At 44.1% G+C, this 27,824-nt stretch overlaps 1 protein-coding gene across 4 annotated transcripts; it reads right to left on the reverse strand.

The window, feature by feature from the left end:
- On the reverse strand, window positions 1–27,094 carry LOC127002857 (uncharacterized). 4 transcript variants are annotated; one of them, XM_050869080.1, is made up of 5 exons: window positions 26,985–27,094; window positions 23,647–23,926; window positions 5,237–6,710; window positions 4,292–4,488; window positions 1–1,641 (listed from the first exon to the last, which is right to left on the reverse strand). In XM_050869080.1, the coding sequence occupies exons 3-5, from the start codon at window positions 6,707–6,709 to the stop codon at window positions 354–356; spliced, it is 2,958 nt and encodes a 985-aa protein (XP_050725037.1). In that variant the 5' UTR covers window position 6,710; window positions 23,647–23,926; window positions 26,985–27,094; the 3' UTR covers window positions 1–353. The 4 variants fall into 4 exon arrangements, with proteins under 4 accessions (XP_050725037.1, XP_050725036.1, XP_050725039.1 ...); XM_050869079.1 differs by having other exon boundaries at window positions 23,647–23,929; window positions 26,985–27,093; XM_050869082.1 differs by lacking the exon at window positions 23,647–23,926 and having other exon boundaries at window positions 26,985–27,090.
- Window positions 27,095–27,824: the final 730 nt, after the last annotated feature.

A 27,824-nucleotide genomic window follows, 5' to 3' on the forward strand; every position in this document is an offset into this window, starting at 1 on the left:
TTTTTTTCTGTTTTCTTGTATTTACTTCACATTTCCTATAAATCATTTCTCTTTTTCCTCTCCTTCGTTATGTATTACCATCACGGCAGCTTTATCTTTTTTTTTTATTTCTCCTGCGATATTTTGAATTTTCGCGTTTTCAAGCCCTCCTTTTCCTTCTTCTTTTTCTTCTACATCTTGTTTAATTTCCCTACCAAACAGCTACTCCATATTTGTTCATTTCTTTTTGTTTTCTCTTTATTCTTTCTTCGATGACTTGGGTCCTAATTCATCCCTTTTCTTCTCCTTTTCTTCTATTATCAACACTTTTTTCTTTTCCTTCGTTAAATTTTAGCATCATGGCGGGTTTTTTTTTACTCCTCCTTCGATGGTTTGGGTCTTTGGGTCTTCAGCTCCTCCTTTTCCTTCTCCCTTTTCTTCTCTGACTGCGAGGAAGTGACTCTTTGGGCGTACTTACTCGTGGGCCTTGAGTGGGGGGGCGGGGGCGGCGACGTTGGGGGTGTGGTAGTAGGAGGCGCGGTAGTGGTAGTGGTGGGGCGAATGGTGGTAGTGGTCGGGAAGGTGCGAGAGGGCAAGCGGCGAACTGGCACATTGGTTCTCTTCGGTTTCCATGTCGTCGGGATGTTCGGGAATCGCGTAGCTCGGGTAGGCGGATTCGGAGATGGCGCTTTGTAATACGTGTAGACCTCCTCTTGGTCGGCAGGTCGGTGTGTCGGGTGTGTCGGTCCGGAATGCCATTGGTTGTCGGGGGGTGAGATCTCTTCGGGGTGGTGGGAGTCGAAGTGGTGTTGGTGGCGATATGGTTCCTCAACGTATTCTTTTATCTCCTCGTCCTCCCCCTCGTGTTCGTAGTCGTCATCATAGCTCGCGAAGTGTCGGTGCTTGTCGTAGTGGTCCGGGTCGTAAGGCTGGATGTGCGTGAAGGCGTGCTGGTGGGCGGAGGGCTGCAAGAACGGCTGGGGGTGTTGATTCTGGTGGTGGGGAGCCTGGTTTGGGCGATGGTCAGGTTGTGTTGGGCGTTGGTGGTGCTGGGTGGTGTCTTGGTGGTGTTGGTTTTGGTGTTGATAAGGTTGTTGTGGCTGGTGGTGTTGTTGAGGAAACTGGTGGTGATGAGGAGCAGGAGGAGGAGGCCGCTGGTGTTGCTTCTGCTGATATGGGTGTTGGGGCTTCTGCTGGTGTTGACGAACCTGGTGATGCTGATTCTGGTGCTGGTGCTCACTCGGAGGCTGCAAATGGGGCTGATGATGATGAGGATGAGGAAGAGGATGACCTAACCTTTCACCCTCTCTCCCTTCCTCACCATGCAGTCCACCTTTCTTCGGTCCATGCACACGATTGCCATTTCGCACATTCACCAAGGGGACCACTAGAGGACCACGGTGGGTCTTGATATGCTGCCCGTGGGGTTTAACAAGGCCAGGGGGACGGTTACTAGCCCACTGGAGCACCCCGGGGTCTGGCACAGGGATGGGGCGGTCTGGATGTGGTTCAAAGTGGCCTTGGTCTTGGGTCTGATGGTTCTCCCGCTCCTCCCGCTGCTCCCACGGCAAGTTGTGTCCCTCACTGGAGCTCACGGCGGCCCTCCAGTCCTCGGGGTCATCCAGGTCCCATTCGATACCCGGGAGAGGGACCGGGTTGCGTCTGTGGATGTAGGATGTTAGAGTAAGATGTTAGAGTAGGATATTAGAGTTGAGTGTTAGAGTAGAGTAGGATGTTGGAGTAGGATGTTAGAGTAGGATATTAGAGTTGGATGTTAGAGTTGGATGTTAGAGTAGGATATTAGAGTTGGATGTTAGAGTGGAGTAGGATGTTAAGGTAGGATATTAGAGTTGGAGGTTAGAGTAGAATAGGATGTTGGAGGAGGATGTTAGAGTAGGGTGTTAGAGTTAGATATTAGACTAGAGTACGATGTTGAAGCAGGATGTTAGAGTAGGGTGTTAGAGTAGGATAATAGAGTTGGATGTTAGAGTAGAATGTTAGAGTAAGATATTAGACTAGAGTACGATGTTGAAGCAGGATGTTAGAGTAGGGTGTTAGAGTAAGATATTAGACTAGAGTACGATGTTGAAGCAGGATGTTAGAGTAGGGTGTTAGAGTAAGATATTAGACTAGAGTACGATGTTGAAGCAGGATGTTAGAGTAGGATGTTAGAGTAGGATGTTAGAGTAGGATGTTAGAATAGGATGTTAGAGTAAGATATTAGAGTTGGAGGTTAGAGTAGAGTAGGATGTTGGAGTAGGATGTTGGAGTAGGATGTTGGAGTAGGATGTTGGAGTAGGATGTTAGAGTAGGATGTTAGAGTAGGATGTTAGAGTAGGATGTTAGAGTAGGATGTTAGAGTAGGATGTTAGAGTAGGGTGTTAGAGTAAGGTGTTAGAGTAGAGTAGGATGTTGAAGCAGGATGTTAGAGTAGCATGTTAGAGTAGGATATTAGAGTTGGAGGTTAGAGTAGAGTAGGATGGTGGAGTAGGATGTTAGAGTTGGGTGTTAGAGTAGGATATTAGAGTTGGAGGTTAGAGCAGAGTAGGATGTTGGAGCAGGATGTCAGAGTAGGATGTTAGAGTAGGGTGTTAGAGGTGGAGGGATTGGAATGGGGATGTGAAAAGGTGAAAAGGATGTTCGAGTGGGATGTTAGAGGTGGAGGGATGGAAAATGGCTGTGAAAGGGCAGGATGTTATAGTGGGGTACTGGAGTAGGGTATTGGAGAGAGAGACACCGGGACGCGTCTGTGGAAGAGAAGGATGTTGGAGGAGGACGTTACGCCTCTTTCACACAAGCGTTTCCGTTAGCGCGTTCGATGTAGCGGCGTTCTAGAAATACATGCGGTTCAGTAGGACCGTTCACACAAGCTTCAGGGTTCAAAATGACGTCGGGCGAACGCGGAAGTCAGCTAGGACCCCGGCGTCGACGTCCTCAGTGTATACTATATCTGAGTGGCAATGGGACCGTTTACATGAGTGTCTGTTGTCGCGCAAATGCAGAGACACCGGTCATTTCATGTTACAGACGGGCAGCACGTAACAAGTGCTGTGGCTACAGGTTCATGGAAGGCTGGGTGTGGCACGTGGAAACAGTTGAAGGGATTGGTGTCATCAGCTTCCACGTCTTCAAATAGGGAAAAAAATGTCCTCCCGCAACAGTCTACTGATGTTTACAGGATGATTCCACCACTGACGGCGATTATCCTTTCTTTTCATTACTTCAGTTACTGCATAGACAAACACAGCCTTTTTCCGTTCGTCCTTTGTTTTGCAGAGATCACGGCGCAATGAAACGCGGGTTAGCAGACGCTCGTGTGAAAGGAGTGAGAAAAATATATGGAACTCCTGAACGCGCGACACCGACCGCGCGCACGGAAACGCTCGTGTGAAAGGGGCCTCAGAGAGCTGAGCTGGGGCGAGACTGTAGAAGGTAATAACAGAGCAATAACAGCGATAACAAAAAACAGAATACTCAGTTAGTTAAGGAGTCAGTCAGTCAGCTAGTTTGTTTAGCTTGTTAGTCCATTAGACCCAAACAACGAGTTACTGTATTTTCGTCACGCAGTCAGTCAGCCAGTATGTCGATGAGGTCAGTCAGTTATTCAGTTAGTCAGTCAGTCAGTCGGTCACTCACTCACTCAGTCAGTCAATCAGCCCATAAAACACCTGGATAGGACTGCAAGGATCCGATACAAGTCACGATACAAGAATAAAAAAAACAAGTACAGCAAAAAAAACTAAAAATAAAGTGAGATTAAAACTAGAATTAAACAGACACACACACACACACACACACACACACACACACACACACACACACACACACACACACACACACACACACACACACACACACACACACACACACACACACACACACACACAATTCCCCCCCCTCACCCCCCACACACACACTTGGCGCCCACCCTGACACACACCCTTTCCCGCATTCCCCCCACTTCCACCCCACATTCCCCCCCCTCCACCCACACAGACACACTTCCCCACCCCAACTTAAATACCCCATATCCCCTCCACTTCCGCCCCTCCCTCCCACCTTACACCCCTTCCCCCCTCCACCCTCACACACACTTCTCCACCCCAACTCACATACTTCCCCCCATACCCCCCCTCTACTTCCGCCCCTCCCTCCCACCCTACACCCCCCTTCCCCACTCCACCCCTCACACAGACACACTTCTCCACCCCAACTCACATACTTCCTCCCCATATTCCCTCCACATCCGCCCCTCCCTCCCACTCTATATCCCCCTTCCCCACTAGCTTAACACACCACACCCAAAACTTACGCTCTTTTCGACGGGTCCTTCCTTCGCAATAGTCCGCCAGTCTTGAGGGCCACGAAGGAGTAGGCGGAGAGGAGCAGGAACACGAGCAACACGGTGAAGCCCAAGCTCTGTACCACGTTCAGGCTGGCCGATTCGAGGACGGGAAGGAACAGGAACTTGGCACCGTCGTCCTCCTCGAAGTCATCCGCTTGCATGTACTGTAAGGGTCATGGTGGTGGTGGTGGTTGTGGTGGTGGTGGTGGAGGCAATAGAAGTAGTAGAAATAGGAAGAGAAAGAAAAAGAGGAATATGAGAGGATGAGGAGAAAGAAGAGTAGGAGGAGGAGAAGGAGGGAGGAGGGTTTGAGAAGTGGTGTTAGTAGTAGTAGAAGTAGTAGTAGTAGTAGAAGTATTAGAAGTAGGAATAGGAGGAATATGAGAGGATAAGGAGAAGGAAGAGTAGGAGGAGGAGAAGGAAGAATAGGAGGAGAGTTTGAGTAGTGGTGGTAGTAGTAGTAGTAGTAGTAGTAGTAGGAAGAGAAGGAAAAGGAGGAATATGAGGAGGATGAGGAGAAGGAAGAGTAGGAGGAGGAGAAGGAGGAATAGGAGGAGAGTTTGTGGAGTGGTAGTAGTAGTAGTAGTAGTAGTAGTAGTAGTATATAGTAATAATATGATGAAAATGCATTACCTTATTTTTGTTATTATTGTTATTTTCATCCTTATTCTTATTTTTACTGTGCTCCTTACCATTATTATTATTATCATTATTATTGTTACTACTATCACCATTATTACCTAAAAATCATGCTACCCCAAAGACATTAAGAAAACACAAAACACACAAAAAACGTCCGATTATAGAACAAACAAAACAAAACAATCATTACGTTTACGACTCTAATTTTCATATCAAGGCATTTTTTTTTCCTGATTTGTTTTGAATTCCACTTTTTTTTAACCCACGTACCGAAAGGAAGCGCGCCGAGGCCTCCACCTTCTCGAACACCTCCTCCAAACGGTCTTCGGGCAGCCCCAGCGTCTCGGCGGCTCGGTGGAGGGACTCAGGATCCACGATATGGCTGAGTCTCCGCGCCTGACTCACCGCCTTCTTCAGGATCCTCGCCGCCTTGGAGTGCCCGAAGTTCTCCCTCACCCTCTCCGCCACGTGTTTCAGGCTTACATTGGGCGTGGCCTCGACTAAATCCACAATACGGGCCACGTCCTCAATATCGAACTGTGCCACGATGTTAGTCAGGTTAAGTTTGGCTAGTATGTCCGGAAGTCGAAGTTTGGAAGCCAAGAGCCCCAAGTCGATCTTAGAACCAACATCTTTGAGCCCGACTTTGGAGAGGAGGTGAGAGAGGTCGATGTTCGGTGCCACAGCGTTGAGGTGGAGGTGTGAGATGGCGTCCAGTTTCTCGCGGAGTGGTTTCACGCGCATCATGCTCTCCAAAAACTTGACCTCCTCCTCAAACACTTTCTTGGTGAACGCTTTCGAGAGCCCAAACTTCTCCAGAACAGCTGACATCCTGGTGGTAAGCTTATCCAGTTCCATAGCGGCGGTAGCGGACTCCGTTTCTGGGTCCTCTGAGCTGGCGAGGGAGTTCGAGTATGAAGGAGGTTGAGTTTTTGCCGTGGTGGTGATGGTTGAAGAATCAGGGCGGGCAGAAGTCGGTCTCCTTGCATCAGAAAGAACAGGAGCCGGGGACCGTACAGAAGAGGCGGCTGAGACGGCGCTGACAGGGCTCACCGTTGTAATATCACCTGCTGGCGTTGTTTTTACGGTCGCCGGGGGACTGTTAGAAGCGCTGTTTTTGCTGTACGTCTCCTCCTCCGGGATTACCGACTCCATTTCCGGGAACATGGAATCGTAAAACACGGAGAACGGGTCTTGATCCTCCCACTGTGCCGGTTTGGGGTTGGATGCTGTTATAGAAGCTTTGTAATTCTGACTTTCCTGATTCCGGGCGTTCTGAATTCTCCTTACGTTAAAGTCATCATTATCACCAGAAACCCGCCTTGTGGAATCCCGTACGTTCACATTTTCGTAGTTCTGCCTTTCCAACGGGGTGCCCTGCGTTCTCCTCGTGCTAAATCCCTTATCGGTAGTATCAAAACCTCCTCCTACAGACCCTCGTAAGCTGGAGTCACTTTGAGCCGTTCTCTGACGCATCGTAAATGGAATCGAAGGCCTCGTCTTTGGGATCGGCTGGATGAAGTAGTCGTAGTTCATCTCTGTGTCATCCTCCTCAAAGCCTGGGTCGGGGTACTCGTGGCTCTGTTGATGCCCCGAGCGTGCCCCGGCGAAGAGGTTGGTCCTAGTGGGTCCAGGGCGGTGGTTGGTGTCCCTCCGTGCCTGTTCCTCGGCTCTGGCACCACTGCAGGACGCCACTGTCACCACCACCGCCAATGTTAGTGCTAAGCTCCGTCGCCAACCCATTCTGGAAAGGGAGAGGAAAGGATTTGGCACAGTGTAAGAATGTTATAGAAATACTTTGACCCGTGTTCTAAGACGCTTTCGGCTCTCACAACAAATATTTTCAAAGGTCACAAAAGAGATCAGTCGGGTTCTCATGAGTGTTTTTGACGTTCATGGTGTAGAAGCCTTGCCAGACTATTACTAGGCTCATAAAACTACCCATGGAAATACTAGCACAAAAAACTCTATACGTAAGCCTTATCAAATCCTTGTATGGAGTATGCCTCTCACGTGTGGGGGGGCTCCACTCACACAGCTCTCTTGGACAAAGTGGAGTCTAAGGCTCTTCGTCTCATCAGCTCTCCTCCTCTTACTGATAGTCTTCTACCTCTCAAATTCCGCCGCCATGTTGCCTCCCTTTCTATCTTCTATCGATATTTTCACGCTGACTGCTCTTCTGAACTTGCTAACTGCATGCCTCCCCCCCTCCCGCGGCCCCACTGCACACGAATTTACACCAATTTTCAAAAAGGGGGACAAGTCTCATCCAGGAAACTATCGACCAATTAGCCTGACATCGATTGTTTGTAAGTTAATGGAGACTATCATTCGCGACAATATGGTGAAATTCTTCGAAGAAAATAATATAACAAATAATTCGCAACATGGCTTCCGTAGTAAACGTTCGTGTTTGATTAACTTACTTGAATTTTTTCATTATATTTTTGAGGTGTTCGATGAAAGCAGATCAGTAGATATCATATATCTGGATTTTCAAAAGGCATTTGATAAGGTCCCCCACCAACGATTGCTCAGCAAGCTATTGGCGCACGGTATCTCGGGTAACATTCACAATTGGCTTGCGGACTGGCTCTCTGAGCGGAAACAGAGAGTAGTTCTAAACGGTGTTACATCTAACTGGCTCGACGTCAGAAGCGGCGTACCTCAAGGATCAGTGTTTGGCCCCATGCTCTTCTTAATTTATGTTAATGATATCGATGATGGGCTCACTTGCAAAGTATCAAAATTTGCTGATGACACAAAAATTGCTAGTAAAGTAGCTGCGACTCTCGACGAAGAAGCTCTATAATCAGATCTAGATCGACTTGCACGTTGGGCCAATCAATGGCAAATGAAATTTAACGTTGACAAATGTAAAGTGTTGCACATTGGAAAAAATAACAATCGCGTTCGGTACGTAATGAATGGCAAACAACTTTCTGCAGTAAGTAAAGATAAGGATCTTGGAATCACTATATCAAGCGATTTAAAGCCCGGTCAGCATTGTTCAGAGGTAGTTAAAACTGTAAACAAATTGGTTGGCTTCATCGGACGAGTCTTTAATAATAAATCGGAAAAAGTAATATTAAAACTGTATAATTCGTTGGTTCGACCCCGTCTAGGGTACTGTGTACAGTTTTGGTCTCCCTATTACAGAAAAGACATAGAAAAGTTGAAACGGGTTCAACGAAGAGTAACAAAGATGATTCCTAGGTTGAGAAATTTGTCATATGAACAAAGGCTTAAAGAAGTAAATTTATTCAGCCTATCAAAACGAAGAATGCGAGGTGATCTAATAGAAGCGTTTAAAATGTTTAAAGGATTCAGTGATATTAATGCGGAAGATTACTTTACAATTGATCGATCAAATAGAACAAGAAGAAATCACAATTTGAAGATAAGTGGTAAAAGATTATCGTCGTACGAAGCTAAACACTTCTTCTTCAATCGAGTTGTTAATGTTTGGAACTCTCTGCCCTGTGATCTCGTTGATGGTACAACAGTTACGGCCTTCAAGAATAGATTAGACAAGTGTTTTGAATCCAACCAACAACTAAGATATTACTCATTGTCGTAATAACGTTAAGTTCTTTCGAATACTGGTGTCCTTGTCCGCTTTTATCGCCCGGTTAGTGGTAGCAGTAATGGTAGTTCTTTCCTCTTTCCTACATAACTTCCATGCAGTTTTTCCATGCTGCATGGTTCTTTTTCCTTTCCTGCCAGCTTTGGCTCGAGGGATGGGGGGTGCGGGGAGGAGCCTTCGCGTTTACTGTCCTTCATCTTCCACCTTTGATTAGATAGTTAGTGTAGCTTGTCACAAACAACCTCGTAAGGACCAGCAGGTCTGCTGTTGTTTGTTCTTTCTTTGTGTTTCTTTGTGTTCCTTTGTGACTTTCTACTTATGCTCATCCCTTAACTGTTCAAATCCTTTACGCACGAGTTAACCAGCATCTTCACTCTTGCATCCCTCACGCTGGTAATCTCTGGAACGATCTTCCTTCAACTGTATTTCCTCCTGCTTACGACTTGAACTCTTTCAAGAGGAAGGCATCAGGACACCTCTTCTCACGTAACTGACCTCTCTTTCGGCCACCTCTTCGGATTCTTTACAGGAGCAGCGAGTACCGGGCTTTTTTTATTGTTTCCTTATTTGTGTGCCCTTGTGCTGTCTCCTTTGCTGTAAAAAAAAGAAAAAGTGTGTGTGTGTGTGTGTGTGTGTGTGTGTGTGTGTGTGTGTGTGTGTGTGTATGTAAGCCCCGCCCGAGAATTTTAAGAATGAAACGTCACTCATTACCATATCATAAAAAAAAATTAGACATGGAACTCCCCACAACAATTTCCACGAAAAAGAGTTAGGAGGCAAAAAAAAAAATGATATAGAGAGGTAGACGAATGGAAAGAGGAAGATGAAAAATGAAAGAGATATTGGAGAAGCAAGAGAGAAGGGGAAGAGGAAAGAGGAAGAGGGAAGGAGGAAGGCGAAGGGGAGGGAGGGAGGAAGGACAGGCAGAATATAGAAGAGAAGGGAACTTAGAAGGGAGGGTAAAGGGGTAAGTCAAAAAGGGAGGAAGAGAAGGTAGGAAAGGGGAACAAGGAAGAGAGGAGATAGATATATAAAGAACAACAACATGAGTGAAAAAATACAGATTGAAGAGTTGAGAATATAGAAGAGAAGGGAACTTAGAAGGGAGGGTAAAGGGGTAAGTTAAAAGGGGAGGAAGAGAAGGTAGGAAAGGGGAACAAGGAAGAGAGGAGATAGATATAAAGAACAACAACATGAGGGAAAAAAAGTACAGATTGAAGAGTTGAATCGAAACCAAGAAAAGAGAAGAGGAGAAAGAATGGAGAGGGAGAAGAGGAGGAGGAGGAAAGCAGAGGGAAGGGAAGAGGAAAATAAAAAAGAGTGGTCAGTCTACGATCCATATTCTCAAACATTTCGGGAGTCACGATTATGTTTTGTTTAGCTAGTTTTAAAATTCATTCTTCTCCTCTTTATCATTCCTCTCATTCTGTTCTCACCTTCTCTTTATCCCCTTCCCTTCCTTCTACTCTTCCCTTCCCCCCTCTTCATTCCTCCCCCTTCCTCTTTCATTTAATCGATCGCTTTTCTTTATTTTGTGTTTTGTGCTTGTGTTTGAGGTTAGTATGACAACACACAGCGCAACAACCTCCACGAAATCCTTACCAAATGTGTCGTTATCATTCTTGTTTTTTATCATTATTCTTATTATATTCTTATTGTTCTTATCGTTATTTTCAACTTTATCATTATTACTACCATCACCGCTATTACCTAAAGATCATGCTACCTCAAATACGTACAAAGACAAAACGCAAAAGACAGAAAAGCGTTCGATTAAATGAAATAAGGGAGGGAGGAAAGTGAGGGGGGGAATGAAGAGGGGGGAAGGGAATGGTAAAAGGAAGGGAAGGGAAAAAGAAAAAGTGGGAAGAGAATAAGAGGAATGATAAAGAGGAGGAAAGTGAATTTTAAAGCAAACTAAACAAAACCTAATCGTGACTCCCGAAGTGTTTGAGAATATGGATCGTAGACTGACCTCTCCTCTTTCTTTTCCTCTCCCCTCCCCTCTTCTCTCCTCCTCCTCTTCTCCCTCCCCATTCTTTCTCCTCTTCTCTTGGTTTCGATTCAACTCTTCAATCTGTACTTTTTTCCTCATATTGTTGTTCTTTATAGTATCTATCTTCTCTCTTCCTTGTCCTAGTTTCCTTTCTTCCCGTTATCTCTGTCCCTCCTACCTCCTTATCCTATCACCATCATCATCATCATCATCATCATACACGTACTTGTTTCTTCATGTTGTTGTTCTTTTTATCTATCTCCTCTCTTCCTTGTCCTAGTTTCCTTTCTTCCCGTTATCTCTGTCCCTCCTACCTCACTGGGTAGTAGTCACCGCTCAAACCGCGTGCTCCTCCTCCTCGGTGACACTTAAGAAAATGGAGTGCGCAACACAAACTCAATTTGTGAATGTTTTGATGTTCTCGTCTCTTGTCGCGTCTTCATTGTTAACTATTCTTGTTACTGGTTTATCTTCTACTGTCTGTCCTCGTCCTGCTATACATTCCTTCTACACATTGTTTCACATATACACCAACACTTGAATGTTTATAAAACTACACTACATTCATACACACGCATACACACACAAACACCTTTTCTATGTGTTGTGTTTGTCTCAATGACTTTTGTATGTTTGTTCAAATAAATAACCCTGACGGATACGAGTTTCTCTATCCGTGAACCAATTAGCATTAGAACACTCGCTACCACCAACAACCTATCCTATCATCATCATCATCATACACAAGGACATAAGGAGACTATCAAAGCCCAGACGGCCCACACACGGCAGCTCCTGAAGATGAGTTGTTCACCAAACTCCCATCCCGTCCACAAATGCATCGAGTCTCCGTTTAAAGGTTTCAATCGTGTCTGCCTCTTCTACACACCTACTCAGTATGTTCGACTATTCCACTACTCTATACTCGTGAGCCAGTTTTGCGTATTTCTTTCCTGAACTTAAATTTATCCAACTTATACCCGTTACTGCGTGTCCTCATATCAGTTTTTAATATAAGTACTTCATTTAGATCGCCCATGTTAATCCCCTTAATCCAAATAAACACCGCAATCAGCATCATGACCAGTCTCGTGGGAGCGTGAGGACGAGGAACAGATGGCAGACGAGTCCATGAGTAACAGATAGGAAGGTATTCAGCAGAGAGAGATGCACCGTTGTTTTGGGTCGTGGTGGTGGTGGGGTGGGTGGGGGGTGAGGATGGTAGTGGTGGGGTGTGTGATGCTGGTGGCAGTGGTGGTGGTGGTGGTGGTGATGGTGATGGACCGGGGGAGGAGATGGTTGGTGGTTATAAGAGCAGATCTGAAAAAGGGAATAATTGAATATAAATAGTTTTTGATTTTCTTCTCTCCTTTGTATATTACTACTGCTACTACTACTACTACTACTACTACTACTACTACTACTACTACTACTACTATTACTACTACTACTACTAACGGGAAGCATACGCCCGGGGCCGAGTGGCTTCACTCACTCGCCGTAAATACTCCCGGCGGTTCCCCCGAGCAAGCCCCCACACAGCCGCCCTGTCCATCCCGGCAGGATCGGCTGCCTTGCCCCAGCCATGAGTTACGTGGGCGTCCCCTTGGTCTCCTCCACTCAGAGTTGTCTCGTACAGAAACAACCCTGTGAGCAGGATCGACGTCCGGGAGGCGTGCCACGTGCCCATATAGCCGGAGTTGGCGTTCACGGACTAAGCTGGCAACAGGCCTCGATTCAGTTTCACGGAGTAGTCGCTGGTTCAACACGAAGTCATTCCAGCGATGCCCCGTGACCCTGTGAAGGCACTTGGCACCAAAGGCATCGACACGCCTCTCCAAGGCACTGTTCAGTGTCCGTGTCTCACAGCCACACAGCAAGACAGGGAGCACATGCGACTTAATGATTTAGATCTTTGTCTGCTTGCATAGATATCGACAACGCCATATACTCGCTTGTGCGAGTCCAGAACACCGTGTTTTCTCGATTTTCATATACCATTCTGTCATGCTTAGTTCCCATGTCAGCGCATCTCTCAGTGATCTTTTGCATTCTATCCTTCCTGTATCTTTCTTATTTGTAATATTTTTTTCTCGTTTTTGCATACATTTATCCATTTTCCGTTTTGCTAACTTTTCTCCTCTCTCTTTATAATTGTTAATTTTTTCTATATATATATATATATATATATATATATATATATATATATATATATATATATATATATATATATATATATATATATATATATATTTCTTTCTTTCGTTCGTTCTTTCTTGTCGGTGGTGGTGAAGATGGGTGTAAGTGGTGGCAGTAATAGTGGTAGTAATTGGTGGTGTTGAAGGTGATTGTGATAGTAAAAATGGTGGTAATAGTGGAGGCGGAAGTAATAGTAATAGTAACAATGGTGGCGGTGGTGGCGGTGGTGTCTGGGTTATATCGTAACATAACAAGAGCAATCCACCAGCTGACGCTAAGAAAATGCCTTGCCATTACTTGTAATATCTCGAGACCTTCGTTCTTATTCCTGGTAATAACTGACGTCTCCGGGAGCTATGCAGACGGCTGTGACGGGTCGGGGGAGGAAAAGAAAAAGCTGTATGATAAAAAAAGATAAACACCTCCACAATTCGCTGTGTTGGAAGATAATACATGTGCCCAAATGCTGTGTGATAGAAGGAACACACACCCAAAATACTACGTGTATACTCAAGGGGATACACACATCCACTTTCTACTTTCAATCTTCACGTTGAAACATGATCAGTAGTAGTAGTAGTAGTGGTAGTAGTAGTAGTGGTAGTAGAAGTAGCAGTAGTAGTAGTAGTAGTAGTAGGAGGAGGAGGAGGAGGAGTAAATGTAGCGTTTTTTTCCCTTTTTTGTGTTGCCTGTAGCGCCGGTAGGCTTCTCTGAGGGCCCTCTTCGACGACCCCAGTCCGGTAGTGACGCAGGCGAATTTTATTTATAGTGGCTGCCGTGATGTATGACTCTTGGTAGTTGTCAGGAGTACGCATGGCACGAGAAAAGAAATTGTATGAGTGATTGGGGTGGTGGTCGTGATAGTGGTGGTGAGGGTGGTGGTGGGGGGGTGCGTGGTGGTGACCCAAAAGAAGTCTCCCCTCCATTATGGTTCATTAGAAAACGTGAAAGTCATGACTACCACGACCTCCCGGGGAACAGATGTTGTGGTGGTGGTGGAGTTATTGTTGTTGTTGGTGGTGGTGGTGGAAAGGGGTCAAAGGGGCAGTACTTTTGGTGTTAGTGGTGGTGGTGGTGGTGGTAGTGGCGGTGGTGGTGGTGGAAAGGGGTTGAAGGGGCAGTATTTTTGGTCTTGTTGGTTGTGGTGATGAGAGCGGATAGTGGTCGTGAGGTCGGTGTTCTCATTTCCTGTTCCTTCCCTTCTTCTTCTATTCTAATCTCTTCTTCCTCCCTACACTTTTTTTCTGTTTTTCTTACTTCCTACTTTTCGATATTTTTTACTTGGTTTTCAATTAAGTTTTTTCTTTTTTTTTCTTTCTTTCCTTTCTTCCATCTTTTAGTCTTGATTCGGTATATTAGTCTTTTTGTAATTTTTCTGGATTATTTCCTTTCTCTTTTTTCCTATGTTTTTTTCTTTCTTTCTGTCACTTTCTCTCTTTTTTTTCCTTATCTTCCTTCCTTTCTTCTCTTCTTTCTTCCTTCCTTTCTTTCTTCTCTCCTTTCTTCCTTCCTTCCATCCTTTTTTCCTTCCTTCCTTCTTTCCTTCCTCCCTTTCTTTCATCTATTCTTCTTTCTGTACACACACACACACACACACACACACACACATACACGGAAAACGAGGCCAGTAACACCACCACCACCACCGCCACCACACGATAATATGCCTGAGTTAAGTGTGACGAGGGAAGTGGTGGTGATGGTGGTGATGGTGGTGGCGACGGTAATGGTGATGACCGCTATACGTGTGTGCATGCTGGCCTATGTGTGTGTGTGTGTGTGTGTGTGTGTGTGTGTGTTCGCCTCACCTGTGTTTTGACCGTTGACGTTATTACTGTTTTTTTTCATGTTTTCCTTTTTTTTTTAATCATATATTTTGGTAATTTTTCTTTTGGTCACCTGTCTTGCTTCCTCACACCTGGTTCATTACACCTGGCTCGACCTTGAACACTAATCACACTTTTATATATCTAGTTTTCTATATTTTCTTTACTTCTCCTCTCTATTATAATTTTACATAGTTTTCGTTTTTTTCTCTGGAATCTTGGTACTTTATTTCAATTCTCACTTCTGTTACACTTTTGCAATCCCCCTTTTTTTGCGTTTTTAGATATATATGTTATTTCCTCACGTCTCGCATCAGTAGTTATTATAGTTTTGCATATCTAGACTTTTTTTGTTAATTTTTCGTCGCGTTTTTTTTATGATTTTGCTTACCTATTTTTTTTTAATATATCGGTAATTTTCTCGCCGTCCTCCTTTCCGCACACCTGTTTCTTCTCTCCTAACTTCAGTTCAACCTCACATACTAGTTTTATCCGTCTTGGTGGGTTATCGTCAGTGGTTAGCGTCCCTGACTATGAATCTGCGGGCCTGGGTTCGAATCCCTGCCTGGGCCATCGGTGTGCAGTCCACCCAGCATCCTTCATTTCGGGCTGGTCGATAATTGGCACCTGGGGAAGCCTGGGAAAGTTTAATCCGTCCGCTGCGATTGGCACGGATTCGGCTTTCACTGGTAGCCTGGTAACATATAGTCCCAGGTCCTTCTCCGCCTCTGTGGTGGATAGTGGAGTGTTTCTCATGTGGTATTGGTATGCTGGATATCCTCTCCCATGGTGCAGGACTTTACATTTTTCCTCATAGAATTGTAGCAGCCACTTTTTTTTTCCATTCCTGTAGCTTGGTGATGTCTTCTTGTACTAAATCCGCGGTCCAGGGGTTAACTGTGGAAACCCAAATGTCACACTGGCCCTGTGTCGGGTTAAGGGTTCTCTCCCACCACAGGCTCAAAGGGCCAATGGGACGGAGATGAGCACCGCCGCCACGCGCAGCTATAGCGTATGCTCCCAACTTTACCTTTACCTTTCTGCCTTATACCTTTTTCTTGATCTGTAACCTCGATATATTTTTTGGTGTTCTATTTTTCTTCTGGTCTTTACTAACCTTGGTCATTTTCGTCACCTGGCTGTTTTCCTTACATCTGTTTCTTGACTTCTGACCATAATTAGTCCTACATACCTGTCATTCTTATTCCTTAATTATTTTAGTCAGTTCCTCACCTGGCTACCTTTCCTACATCTGTCTCTTGACTTCTGACCCTAATTAGTCCTACATACCTATCATTCTTGTTCCTTAATTATCTTAGTCAGTTCCTCACCTGGGTACCTTTCCTACATCTGTCTCTTGACTTCTGACCCTAATTACCTCTTGCCTACCTGTCATTCTTGTTCCTTAATTATCTTAGTCAGTTCCTCACCTGGCTACCTTTCCTACACCTGTCTCTTGACTTCTAACTCTAATTACATCTTGCCTACCTGTCATTCTTGTTCTTTAATTATTTTAGTCAGTTCCTCACCTGGCTACTTTTCCTACACCTGTCTCTTGACTTCTAACTCTAATTACATCTTGCCTACCTGTCATTCTTGTTCTTTAATTATTTTAGTCAGTTCCTCACCTGGCTACTTTTCCTACACCTGTCTCTTGACTTCTAGCTCCAATTACATCTTGCCTACCTGTCATTCTTGTTCTTTAATTATTTTACCTGTCTCTTGACTTCTAGCTCCAATTACATCTTGCCTACCTGTCATTCTTGTTGCTTAATTATCTTGGTCATTTAGCTTAATTTTCTTGAGTATTTATCATCGGATTGATAAATATCTTCTTTATTTTGATGTCATTTTCATTATTTTGCTTATTTATTGTCGCGTCTCCCTTCCTCACATCTCTTTCTTGAGCCATAACCTGAATATAATCTTTACCTTCCTATAAATCTTCCGTTCATTAATTACCTTGGTCACTTTCGTCATCTGGTTACCTTTCCCACACCTGCTGACCCTACATACCTGTCGTTCTTTTTCCTTAATTATCTTGGTCATTTTCGTCACCTGGTCATCTTTCCTATACCTGCTTTTCGACCCTTAACCCTAATATATAACACTTTGCCTACCTATTATTTTTGCTACTTATTTACCTTCGTCATTTTTGTCATCTGGTTACCTTTCCCACACCTGCTGACCCTACACACCTGCCATTCTTCTACCTTAATTATCTTGGTCATTTTCGTCACCTGGTTAACTTTCTTAGATGTTTTTTTTATATATATTTTTTTTACTTCTAACCCTAATTACATCTTGCCCACCTGTCATTCTTGTTTCATAATTATCTTAGTCATTTTCGTATCTTTCTTCCTTTCATACACCTGTTACTTTTTTATCTTTTATTTTATGTGCTTCCTGTAGTGCCGGTAGACTTTCTTGAAGGGATTTATGAACTGCCCCAGCCCGTTAGTGGCGCAGGCTAATTATATTTATAGTGGCTGCCGCGATGTATGACTCTTGTTTGGCCAATGCTGCCCCCCGGTGCTCCTCTTGACTGAAGCCGCTGAGGTTAAGGTTGTTTAAAGATCTGGGCAGCATGTGGGTATTCTTCCGTCACTGTTTAAAGATCTGGGCAGCATGTGGGTAATCTTCCGTCACTGTTTAAATATCTGGGCAGCATGTGGGTATTCTTCCGTCACTGTTTAAATATCTGGGCAGCATGTGGGTATTCTTCCGTCACTGTTTAAATATCTGGGCAGCATGTGGGTATTCTTCCGTCAGTGTTTAAAGATCTGGGCAGCATGTGGGTATTATTCCGTCACAGTTTAAAGATTTGGGCAGCATGTGGGTATTCTTCCGTCACTGTTTAAATATCTGGGCAGCATGTGGGTATTCTTCCGTCACTGTTTAAAGATCTGGGCAGCATGTGCGTATTCTTCCGTCACTGTTTAAAGATCTGGGCAGCATGTGGGTATTCTTCCGTCACTGTTTAAAGATCTGGGCAGCATGTGCGTATTCTTCCGTCACTGTTTAAAGATCTGGGCAGCATGTGGGTATTCTTCCGTCACTGTTTAAAGATTTGGGCATGTGGGTAATCTTCCGTCACTGTTTAAAGATCTGGGCAGCATGTGGGTATTCTTCCGTCACTGTTTAAAGATCTGGGCAGCATGTGGGTATTCTTCCGTCACTGTTTAAAGATCTGGGCAGCATGTGGGTATTCTTCCGTCACTGTTTAAAGATCTGGGCAGCATGTGGGTATTCTTCCGTCACTGTTTAAATATCTGGGCAGCATGTAGGTATTCTTCCGTCACTGTTTAAAGATCTGGGCAGCATGTGGGTATTCTTCCGTCACTGTTTAAAGATCTGGGCAGCATGTGGGTATTCTTCCGTCACTGTTTAAAGATCTGGGCAGCATGTGCGTATTCTTCCGTCACTGTTTAAATATCTGGGCAGCATGTAGGTATTCTTCCGTCACTGTTTAAATATCTGGGCAGCATGTAGGTATTCTTCCGTCACTGTTTAAAGATCTGGGCAGCATGTGGGTAATCTTCCGTCACTGTTTAAAGATTTGGGCAGCATGTGGGTATTCTTCCGTCACTGTTTAAAGATCTGGGCAGCATGTGGGTATTCTTCCGTCACTGTTTAAAGATCTGGGCAGCATGTGGGTATTCTTCCGTCACTGTTTAAAGATCTGGGCAGCATGTGGGTAATCTTCCGTCACTGTTTAAAGATCTGGGCAGCATGTGGGTATTCTTCCGTCACTGTTTAAAGATCTGGGCAGCATGTGGGTATTCTTCCGTCACTGTTTAAAGATCTGGGCGGCATGTGGGTATTCTTCCGTCACTGTTTAAAGATCTGGGCGGCATGTGGGTATTCTTCCGTCACTGTTTAAAGATCTGGGCGGCATGGGTATTCTTCCGTCACTGTTTAAAGATCTGGGCGGCATGTGGGTATTCTTCCGTCACTGTTTAAAGATCTGGGCGGCATGTGGGTATTCTTCCGTCACTGTTTAAAGATCTGGGCGGCATGTGGGTATTCTTCCGTCACTGTTTAAAGATCTGGGCGGCATGTGGGTATTCTTCCGTCACTGTTTAAAGATTTGGGCAGCATGTGGGTATTCTTCCGTCACTGTTTAAAGATCTGGGCAGCATGTGGGTATTCTTCCGTCACTGTTTAAAGATCTGGGCAGCATGTGGGTAATCTTCCGTCACTCGGCGATATCTTAAAAAAATCAGCGTGTTTCGGTGGGACTCAAACCTAGTCCACGCTGGGTTCTCAGGCTCACCACGCCCGCACGCTCCACCCGGCCACCGCCTCCCCTTCTGACCCTAATAACAGCCTGCCTACCTGTCGTTCTTGCTCCTTAATTATCTTGGTCATTTTCGTCACCTGGCTAACTTTCTTTCACCTGTTTGCGACCTCAGACCCTAATTAAAGCCCTACGTACCTATCATTCTTGTTCCTGAATTATCTTAGTAATTCTCATCACCTGTTTCTTGACGTCTAATCATAATTACACCTTTGCCTACCTGTTCATTCTTGTTTCATAATTATCTAAGCAATTTTTCTCACCTGGCTACCTTTCCTACACCTGTATTCCGACTTATAACCCTAATTACACCTTTGGAAACCCATTATTCTTGTTCCTCAATTATCTTGGCAATTTTCATCTACACATGTTACTTGGCTTCTGACCCTAATTACACCTTTGCATGCCTATCATTCTTGTTCTATAATTATCTTAGCAATTCTCTTTACCAGGCTACCTCTCCCACACCTGTTTTCCGACTTACAACCATAATTACACCTTTGCATACCTATCTTGTTTCATAATTATCTTAGCAGTTTTTCTCACCTGGCTACCTCTCCTTCACCTGTTTTTTGACGTCTGACCTAACTACACCTTTTCATACCTATCTTGTTTCATAATTATCTTAGCAGTTTTTCTCACCTGGCTACCTCTCCTTCACCTGTCTCTTGACGCCTGACCTAATTACACCTTTGCATACCTATCATTCTTGTTCTATAATTATCTAAGCAATTTTCCTCACCTGGCTACCTTTCTGACACCTGTTACATCTCTTCTGACTCTAATTACACCTTTGCATACCTATAATTCTTGTTCCTCAATTATCTTCGCAATTTCCGTCACCTTTCTTCCTTTCTAACACCTGTTTTCCGACTTATAGCCATAATTACACCTTTGCATACCTATCCTTCTCGTTCCTAAATTATCTTGGTCAGTTTCCTCACCTGGCTACCTTTCTGACACCTGTTACATCTCTTCTGACTCTAATTACACGTTTGCATACCTATAATTCTTGTTCCGCAATTTTCTTCGCAGTTTCCGTCGCCTTCCTTCATTTCTAACACCTGTTTTCCGACTCATAGCCATATTTACACCTTTGCATACCTATCATTCTTGTTCTATAATTATCTAAGCAATTTTCCTCACCTGGCTACCTTTCTGACACCTGTTACATCTCTTCTGACTCTAATTACACCTTTGCATACCTATAATTCTTGTTCCTCAATTATCTTCGCAATTTCCGTCACCTTTCTTCCTTTCTAACACCTGTTTTCCGACTCATAGCCATATTTACACCTTTGCATACCTATCATTCTTGTTCCATAATTTCCTCACGTGGTTACCTTTCCTACACCTGTTACTTGGCTTCTGACCCTAATAACACCTTGCCTACCTGGTCTGTTTTGGGTCACTTGGTCGTTCACCCGTCATCTGCTTCATACACCTGACCCTAATTACAGCCTTACATACCTGTTATTCTTGTTCCTTATCTATCTTAGTCGTTTTCTTCCTCTCACATTTGTTTCTTGGCTTCTGACACAATATCTTGCTTCCCTGTTCTTGCGTTTTTATTTTGGAGGTGTTATGATCATTTCTCGGGTCATCTGCTTCTTACACCTGACCCTAATTACAGCCTTACACACCTGTCATTCTTGTTCCTTATCTATCTTAGTCGTTTTCTTCCTCTCACATTGTTTCTTGGCTTCTAACCCTATATCCTGCTTCCCTGTTCTTGCGTATTTTTTTGAGGTGTTATGATCATTTCTCGCGTCATCTGTTTCTTACACCTGACCCTAATTACAGCCTTACACACCTGTCATTCTTGTTCCTTATCTATCTTACTCGTTTTCTTCCTCTCACATTTGTTTCTTGGCTTCTGACACAATATCTTGCTTCCCTGTTCTTGTGGGATTTTTTTTTAGGTGTTATGATCATTTTTCGCGTCATCTGGTTATCGTTCTTTAACCTGTTTCTTGCCGCCTGACCCTCATTTTCGTTTTTCGTTCTGGTTTGTTTCGTGGTCGAGGTTTTGTGTTGTCTGTTTGGTCAGGAAACTGCTTATGTGTGCTTAGGTGCAGCTGTCAGGGCTTTTTTTTTCTTTTTCACCTATCTTTCACACACACACACACACACACACACACACACACACACACACACACACACCTTTCTTTTTTTTTCTTTCTTTCTTACTTCCTTTTTTTCTTTTATTTGATGTTTCCTTCTTTCTATTTTCCATATCATTCTTCTATACGTGCCATTTTCTATTCTCTACTTTATATATATATATATATATATATATATATATATATATATATATATATATATATATATATATATATATATATATATATATATACACGTGTGTGTGTGTGTGTGTGTGTGTGTGTCAGGCCGTGTGTGAGGAGAACACGGCCCAACAGCTTGTGTGGTGTCGTGAGCCATATGGCGACCCACCTCTAATGCCTCACGTCTCGTTGAGGAAGCTGCCTCCTTTGTTAGGTAAAGATGTGTGTCCACCACAGCCTGATCACGGGCTGTACTCGCCATCGCCAGCAAGCACCCTCCCGATTAGAGCAAGGCTCAGTATGCTCGATCTCTGGGTACTGCCAGGGCCTTCACACACCACATGATTGCGCGCGCGTGTGTGTGTGTGTAATTCACCACGACCTGATCACGAGTTGGACTCGCTTTCGTCAGCAGGTACTCTCTCAAGCAAGTGCTCATTATCGTCGATCTCTGGGTACTGCCAGGACCACACACACCACACACCCCGTCCCCCTTGCCTAAAAAGCTATGCTTTAAACAGGCTAGCTTTAGTTGTACAGCCTAAAGCTCTGTCCATATATATATGCATAAGACATATATAATTTTGTATAACTAATAGCTATTAATAAATGTTTCAAATGTTTCAAATGTTTCAAAGGGGGACAGTAACCACTCCTTGTCAACGGAAAAAATTCGGCCTGAGCGGGGTCGAACCGCCGCCTGTTTGCCCGTGAAGCCTTCCAGCGCGGAGCTCTAGCGGCTAGCCGATTGAGCTACCGGTGTGACTGTGTGTGTGTGTGTGCGTGTGTGTGTGTGTGTGTGTGTGTGTGTGTGCTTTAATTCACTCTCCATCTTTCTATCTAATTGCCTATCTATCTATAAATTTCCACACACACACACACACACACACACACACACACACACACACACACACACACACACACACACACACACACCTCCCTCTAGTGTAGCCTATTTACTATTAGTTTCTTGTATTTTTAATTTAATTTGTATATTTTCAGCCTGACGGCTGCCTTACATTAATAAACCTATTATTATAATTATTATACACACACACACACACACACACACACACACACACACACACACACACACACACACACACACACAGCCTACATATATAAATAAATATATATATATATATATATATATATATATATATATATATATATATATAATATTTATATATATATATATATATATATATATATATATATATATATATATATATATATATATATATATATATATATATATATATATATATATATATATATATATATATATATATATATATATATATATATATATATATATATATATATATATATATATAAATATATATATATATATATATATATATATATATATATATATATATATATATATATATCTCTCTCTCTCTCTCTCTCTCTCTCTCTCTCTCTCTCTCTCTCTCTCTCTCTCTCTCTCTCTCTGTGTGTGTGTGTGTGTGTATATATATATATATATATATATATATATATATATATATATATATATATATATATTTGTATGTATGTATGTATCATTGGGGGGAGAGGATGAACAGGAAGAGGAGAAGAGGAGGGATGAACAGCTGAGTGAGCCGGGGACTGCCCTGGCCGGAATCAAACCAGGCCCTGCGGATTCGTAGCTGAGCGTCCTGACCACCACGCCACCGTCACCCTCCTCCCTCAGCCGCCGCCACTGTTATTAGCCAGGGTCCCGTTGGCAGCTTTGTCTTCCTGCTGTCTTCCTACTCAAGCTGTCGCCTCGCCTTTAATCTGTCTTCCTCCTCAAAATTGGAGCTGTTTTCTTTCTTTATGGCTGGCTGTCTTCGCGCCCGCATTCCTGCCTCTACCTTCATACAGTTACGAGAAGTTATCATCTCGTCTAAATACAGCGTGATGCAAGGCTGCCAGGCGATAGCATTATTGTCGTCGTCGTCGTTATTGTTGTTGTTGTTGTTGTTGTTGTTGTTGTTGCAGCGCCACACCCCGCCACCCAGAGAAGTCTTGAAGGTCCTTTTCCTAATAAACTGGGCTCTATTTTCTATTTTGTAATTCCGAAATACAAGTTATTGTTTGGAGTCAAATGTCCAAACACTGTGCCTGCAGGTCGGGAAAATTATATTTTACCCGTAGCTATACAAGTACATGACCGCTGAGTGCCGAGTGTACGCGGGATGGTATCTACCCGCGAACACCGCGCACTGGCTAAAGGCAGCATGAGATGTTTCTTCTCCTGAATATTTCATTCTTGACTGCATGCGTTTTGGTCTCTAGCGTCTCTAGTACAACATAATTTGATGTTAGATGGGTTAATTTCTGAAGGTGTTGTTATTTCGATTTTTTGGTCTAATATAAGTGCTTTTTACACACGGTGCTGCGGGAGGCGACACCGAAACTGAGGAAGGTTGATAAGCAAAGGTTGAAGCGTCGCCGTTGCGAAATAACAGCCATTACCTTACCAACTCCTGTCTCTTACCTTCTGCCTCGGGGTCGGTGTCAGCCAGGTGTGTGCGGTCAGTTAGCTTGCAAGTCCACGCCAGGTGTTTCCAGTTCACCTGCGCCACCACCACAACATGGCAGGCAGGCAGGCAGGCAGGCACGGAGGCAGGCCCACTACAGGCTGCGTGAACCTTTGACTCGACCGTTCTTGTGAGGGAGGAGTCACTATACTCAGCCGTCAGTCTTAAAGTTCTTTTGGTCTTATGTTCGTGGCTGCTTTTCTTTCCTCCTGTCTCCTTTGGGGTTCTTTTTCTTTCCTTCTGGCGGTGTGGATCAGAAAGGCTAAGTTAGATACTTTCAAGCGTCTGTTTTAGTTGCATCACGATAACATACAGCCGACCTAGAAAAGTGTTATAACTCTTCTGTGTTATATCCAGAGCTACTTTATTCCCTTTCCTTCTGCTTGATTTGCGGATCCTTTTCTTTCCTTCTGGCGGCGTGGATCAGAATGGTTAGGTTAGGTTAAGTATTATGTTACGAAAGGCTGAAAACTTAGCCGTTCTATGTTCGAGGCTACTTTGATTACTTCCTTTCCTACTGTTTTCCCTGTGGTTCCTTTACTTACCATCCGGTGGTGTGGATCAGAATGGTTAGGTTAGGTTAAGTATTATATTACGAAAGGCTGAAAACTGAGCCGTTCTATGTTCGAGGCTACTTCATTTACTTCCTTTCCTACTGTTTTCCTCGTGGTTCCTTTAGTTACCATCTGGCGGTGTGGATCAGAAAGGTTAGGTTAGGTTAGGTTAGGTTAGGCATAAAACTTAGCCGTTCTATGTTCGAGGCTACTTTGATTACTTCCTTTCCTACTGTTTTCCTCGTGGTTCCTTTACTTACCATCCGGTGGTGTGGATCAGAAAGGTTAGGTTAAGTTAGGTTAGGTTAGGCATAAAACTTAGCCGTGCTTTGTTCGAGGCTACTTCAATTACTTCCTATCCTACTGTTTTCCTCGTGGTTCGTTTACTTCCCATCCGGTGGTGTGGATCAGAAAGGTTAGGTTAGATTAGGTTAGGTTAAGTATTATATTACGAAAGGCTGAAAACTTAGTCGTGCTTTGTTCGAGGCTACTTCAATTACTTCCTTTCCTACTGTTTTCCTCGTGGTTCCTTTACTTCCCATCCGGTGGTGTGGATCAGAATGGTTAGGTTAGGTTAGATATTATATTACGAAAGGCTGAAAACTTAGCCGTGCTTTGTTCCAGACTACTTCAATTACTTCCTTTCCTACTGTTTTCCTTTACTTCCTATCTGGTGGTGTGGATTAGAAAGGTTAGGTTAGGTTAGAGAGTTTCACGACCCTGTTTTACCTTCGCCACGATAACATAAATGCGACTCAAAAGGGCTTAAAAATCAACCATGCGTGGAAATCTGATTAAGTACAGGATTTCTTAACTTGCTTTCCGTTAACGAGTCCTCAGAAAACTTAGTCACTCTTTTTTTTTTAAACTAAGCACGTTGTCATTCAAATCACGTTCTCCTCCGTAACAAATGCGATAATGACAGAAGATAGAAAATAGAAGGGTGGAGAGTTGAGAGAAGACAGCCAAGAGGGTACGTAGATGGTGCTTGAAAAGAGAGGGAAAGGGGAAGGCTAAATAGAAGACGACGGAGAAGAGGGCAGGCAAGAGGTTAGAGGATGATGCTGAACAGAAAGAGAAGGATAAATTAAAGACGACAGAAAAGAGAGTAGGAGCCAAGAGGGTAGATGATACATTGGAGAGAGAGAGAGAGAGAGAGAGAGAGAGAGAGAGAGAGAGAGAGAGAGAGAGAGAGAGAGAGAGAGAGAGAGAGAGAGAAGAACGGAAACCAAGAATGTACAGAAGAATAGGAATCGGAGCAAAACGAGGGAGAGAAAAAAAAGGAAAATCAGGAATATATATAAAAAAGTAGGAATTAGAGCAATGCAACTAACGGGGAGCATACACCCGAGGGCGCATCGCTTCACTCACTCGCCACCTATTCTCCCGGCGGTCCCCCCGAGCAAGCCCCCACGCAGCCGCCCTGTCCATCCCAAGTCCCTCCCGGCAGGATCGGTTGCCTTGCCCCACCTATGAGCTACGTGGGCGTCCCCTTGGTCTCCTCCACTCAGGGTTGTCTCGTACAAACAACCCTGTGGGCAGGATCGACGTCCGGGAGGTGCGCCACGTGCCCATATACCCGTAGTTGGCGTTCACGGACTAAGCTGGCAACAGGCCTCGATTCAGTTTCACGGAGTAGTCGCTGGTTCAGCACAAAGTCATCCCAGCGATGCCCCGTGACCCTGCGAAGGCACCTGGCACCAAAGCCATCGACACGCCTCTTCAAGTCACCGCCTCACAGCCATGCAGCAAGACAAGGAGCACAAGCGACTAGAAGATTTGAATCTGAGCAAAGCAAGGGAGAGAAATCAGAAAAAAAGGGACACCAGGAATACATAAAAAGAAGTAAGATTTGGAACAAAGCAAGAAAGAGGGAGAAAAAAAGAAAAAAAATTAAGGGAGACCAGGAATATGTATAAAAGGTATGAATTGGGCAAGGCAGATATGAGGGACAGAAGATGGATTACACGGGAAAAGTTGATCCATAAACAGGACAAGAAAAGTGGAGGAAGAACACCAAAAATAACGTAAACAAAAGAATTAGAGATCTAGATATACAGAAAAAGAAAGAGAAAAAAAGGCCCAAAATATGACTAAAAACAATATTCAAACGGGAAGAAAAAAGTCGACAGGAGACCGACGATAATACTGCACTGAAGAATTTGAACTCCAGATTTAAGCATAAGATAAAAAAGGAACCCAAAATAATGCTAAAACAAGGGAAGAAAAGACGAAAGGAAAATAAACAAAAACAAAAAATAGAAGGAAACACTTGGACAGGAAAAGAAAATATGAAAAAAATGACATAAAATAACGTTGATCTAAAAAAAAAAAGAGCTCTAGAGAAAGACAAAAACACAGCAAACAGAACCCCAAAAATACTAAAACAAGGCAAGACAACAGGACAGAAGACCAAAAACACACAGGAAAAAATAATACTTGAAGAAAACGATGCAAAAAAAAAATAGCGTTGATTTAAAGAATTTGAACTCCAGATAAAGACAAAAACACAGCAAATAGAGCCCAAGAAATATTAAAACAAGGCAAGACAACAGAACAGAAGACCGAAAACACACAGGAAAAAATAACACTTGAAGAAAACGATGCAAAAAGACAAAAAATAACGTTGAACTAAAGAATTTGAACTCCAGATAAAGACAAAATTATAAAAGAAAGCAAAACAGAACCCAAAATAGAGTTAGGACAAGCCAAGCAAACACGAAAGGATAACAAAACATTACCTATCAACACGCAAGAATCAAGGCCTTCACACTACCGCTAAACACGCCCTCTTCGATTCAGTAAGGCCCCCGCACGGCAACTCAACACACCCTCACTCCGCCAAGGTCTGCGTGCTACTGAAGGCGAGCTGGACCACGGCCACCATATGTACCGCCGCCGCCCCTCCGCCGCCACCAGCTGTGACGGTGAGCTACAGGGGTCACGCTATGATGGAGCCCCTGACCTCATAACGCCTTGCCTGCCCCTCCCTCCCCTCCCTTCCCTTCCCCTACCTTGCCTTAGCTCACCGCCCTTTCCTCTCCCTTCCCTTTCCTTCCCTTAGCTTACCTTCTCTTCCCCTCCCTTCCCTTCCCCTACCTTGCCTTAGATTACCGCCCTTTCCTCTCCCTTCCCTTTCCTTCCCTTCCCTTCGCTTCCCCTCCCTTCCCTTCCCCTACCTTGCCTTAGATCACCGCCCTTTCCTCTCCCTTCCCTTTCCTTCCCTTAGCTTACCTTCTCTTCCCCTCCCTTCCCTTCCCCTACCTTGCCTTAGATCACCGCCCTTTCCTCTCCCTTCCCTTTCCTTCCCTTCCCTTACCTTCTCTTCCCCTCCCTTCCCCTACCTTGCCTTAGATCACCGCACTTTCCTCTCCCTTCCCTTTCCTTCCCTTCCCTTACCTTCTCTTCCCCTCCCTTCCCTTCCCCTACCTTGCCTTAGCTCACCGCCCTTTCCTCTCCCTTCCCTTTCCTTCCCTTAGCTTACCTTCTCTTCCCCTCCCTTCCCTTCCCCTACCTTGCCTTAGATCACCTCCCTTTCCTCTCCCTTCCCTTTCCTTCCCTACCCTTACCATCTCTTCCCC

The sequence above is a fragment of the Eriocheir sinensis genome, chromosome 24 (assembly GCF_024679095.1).
Source record: "Eriocheir sinensis breed Jianghai 21 chromosome 24, ASM2467909v1, whole genome shotgun sequence".
Lineage (NCBI taxonomy): Eukaryota > Metazoa > Arthropoda > Malacostraca > Decapoda > Varunidae > Eriocheir > Eriocheir sinensis.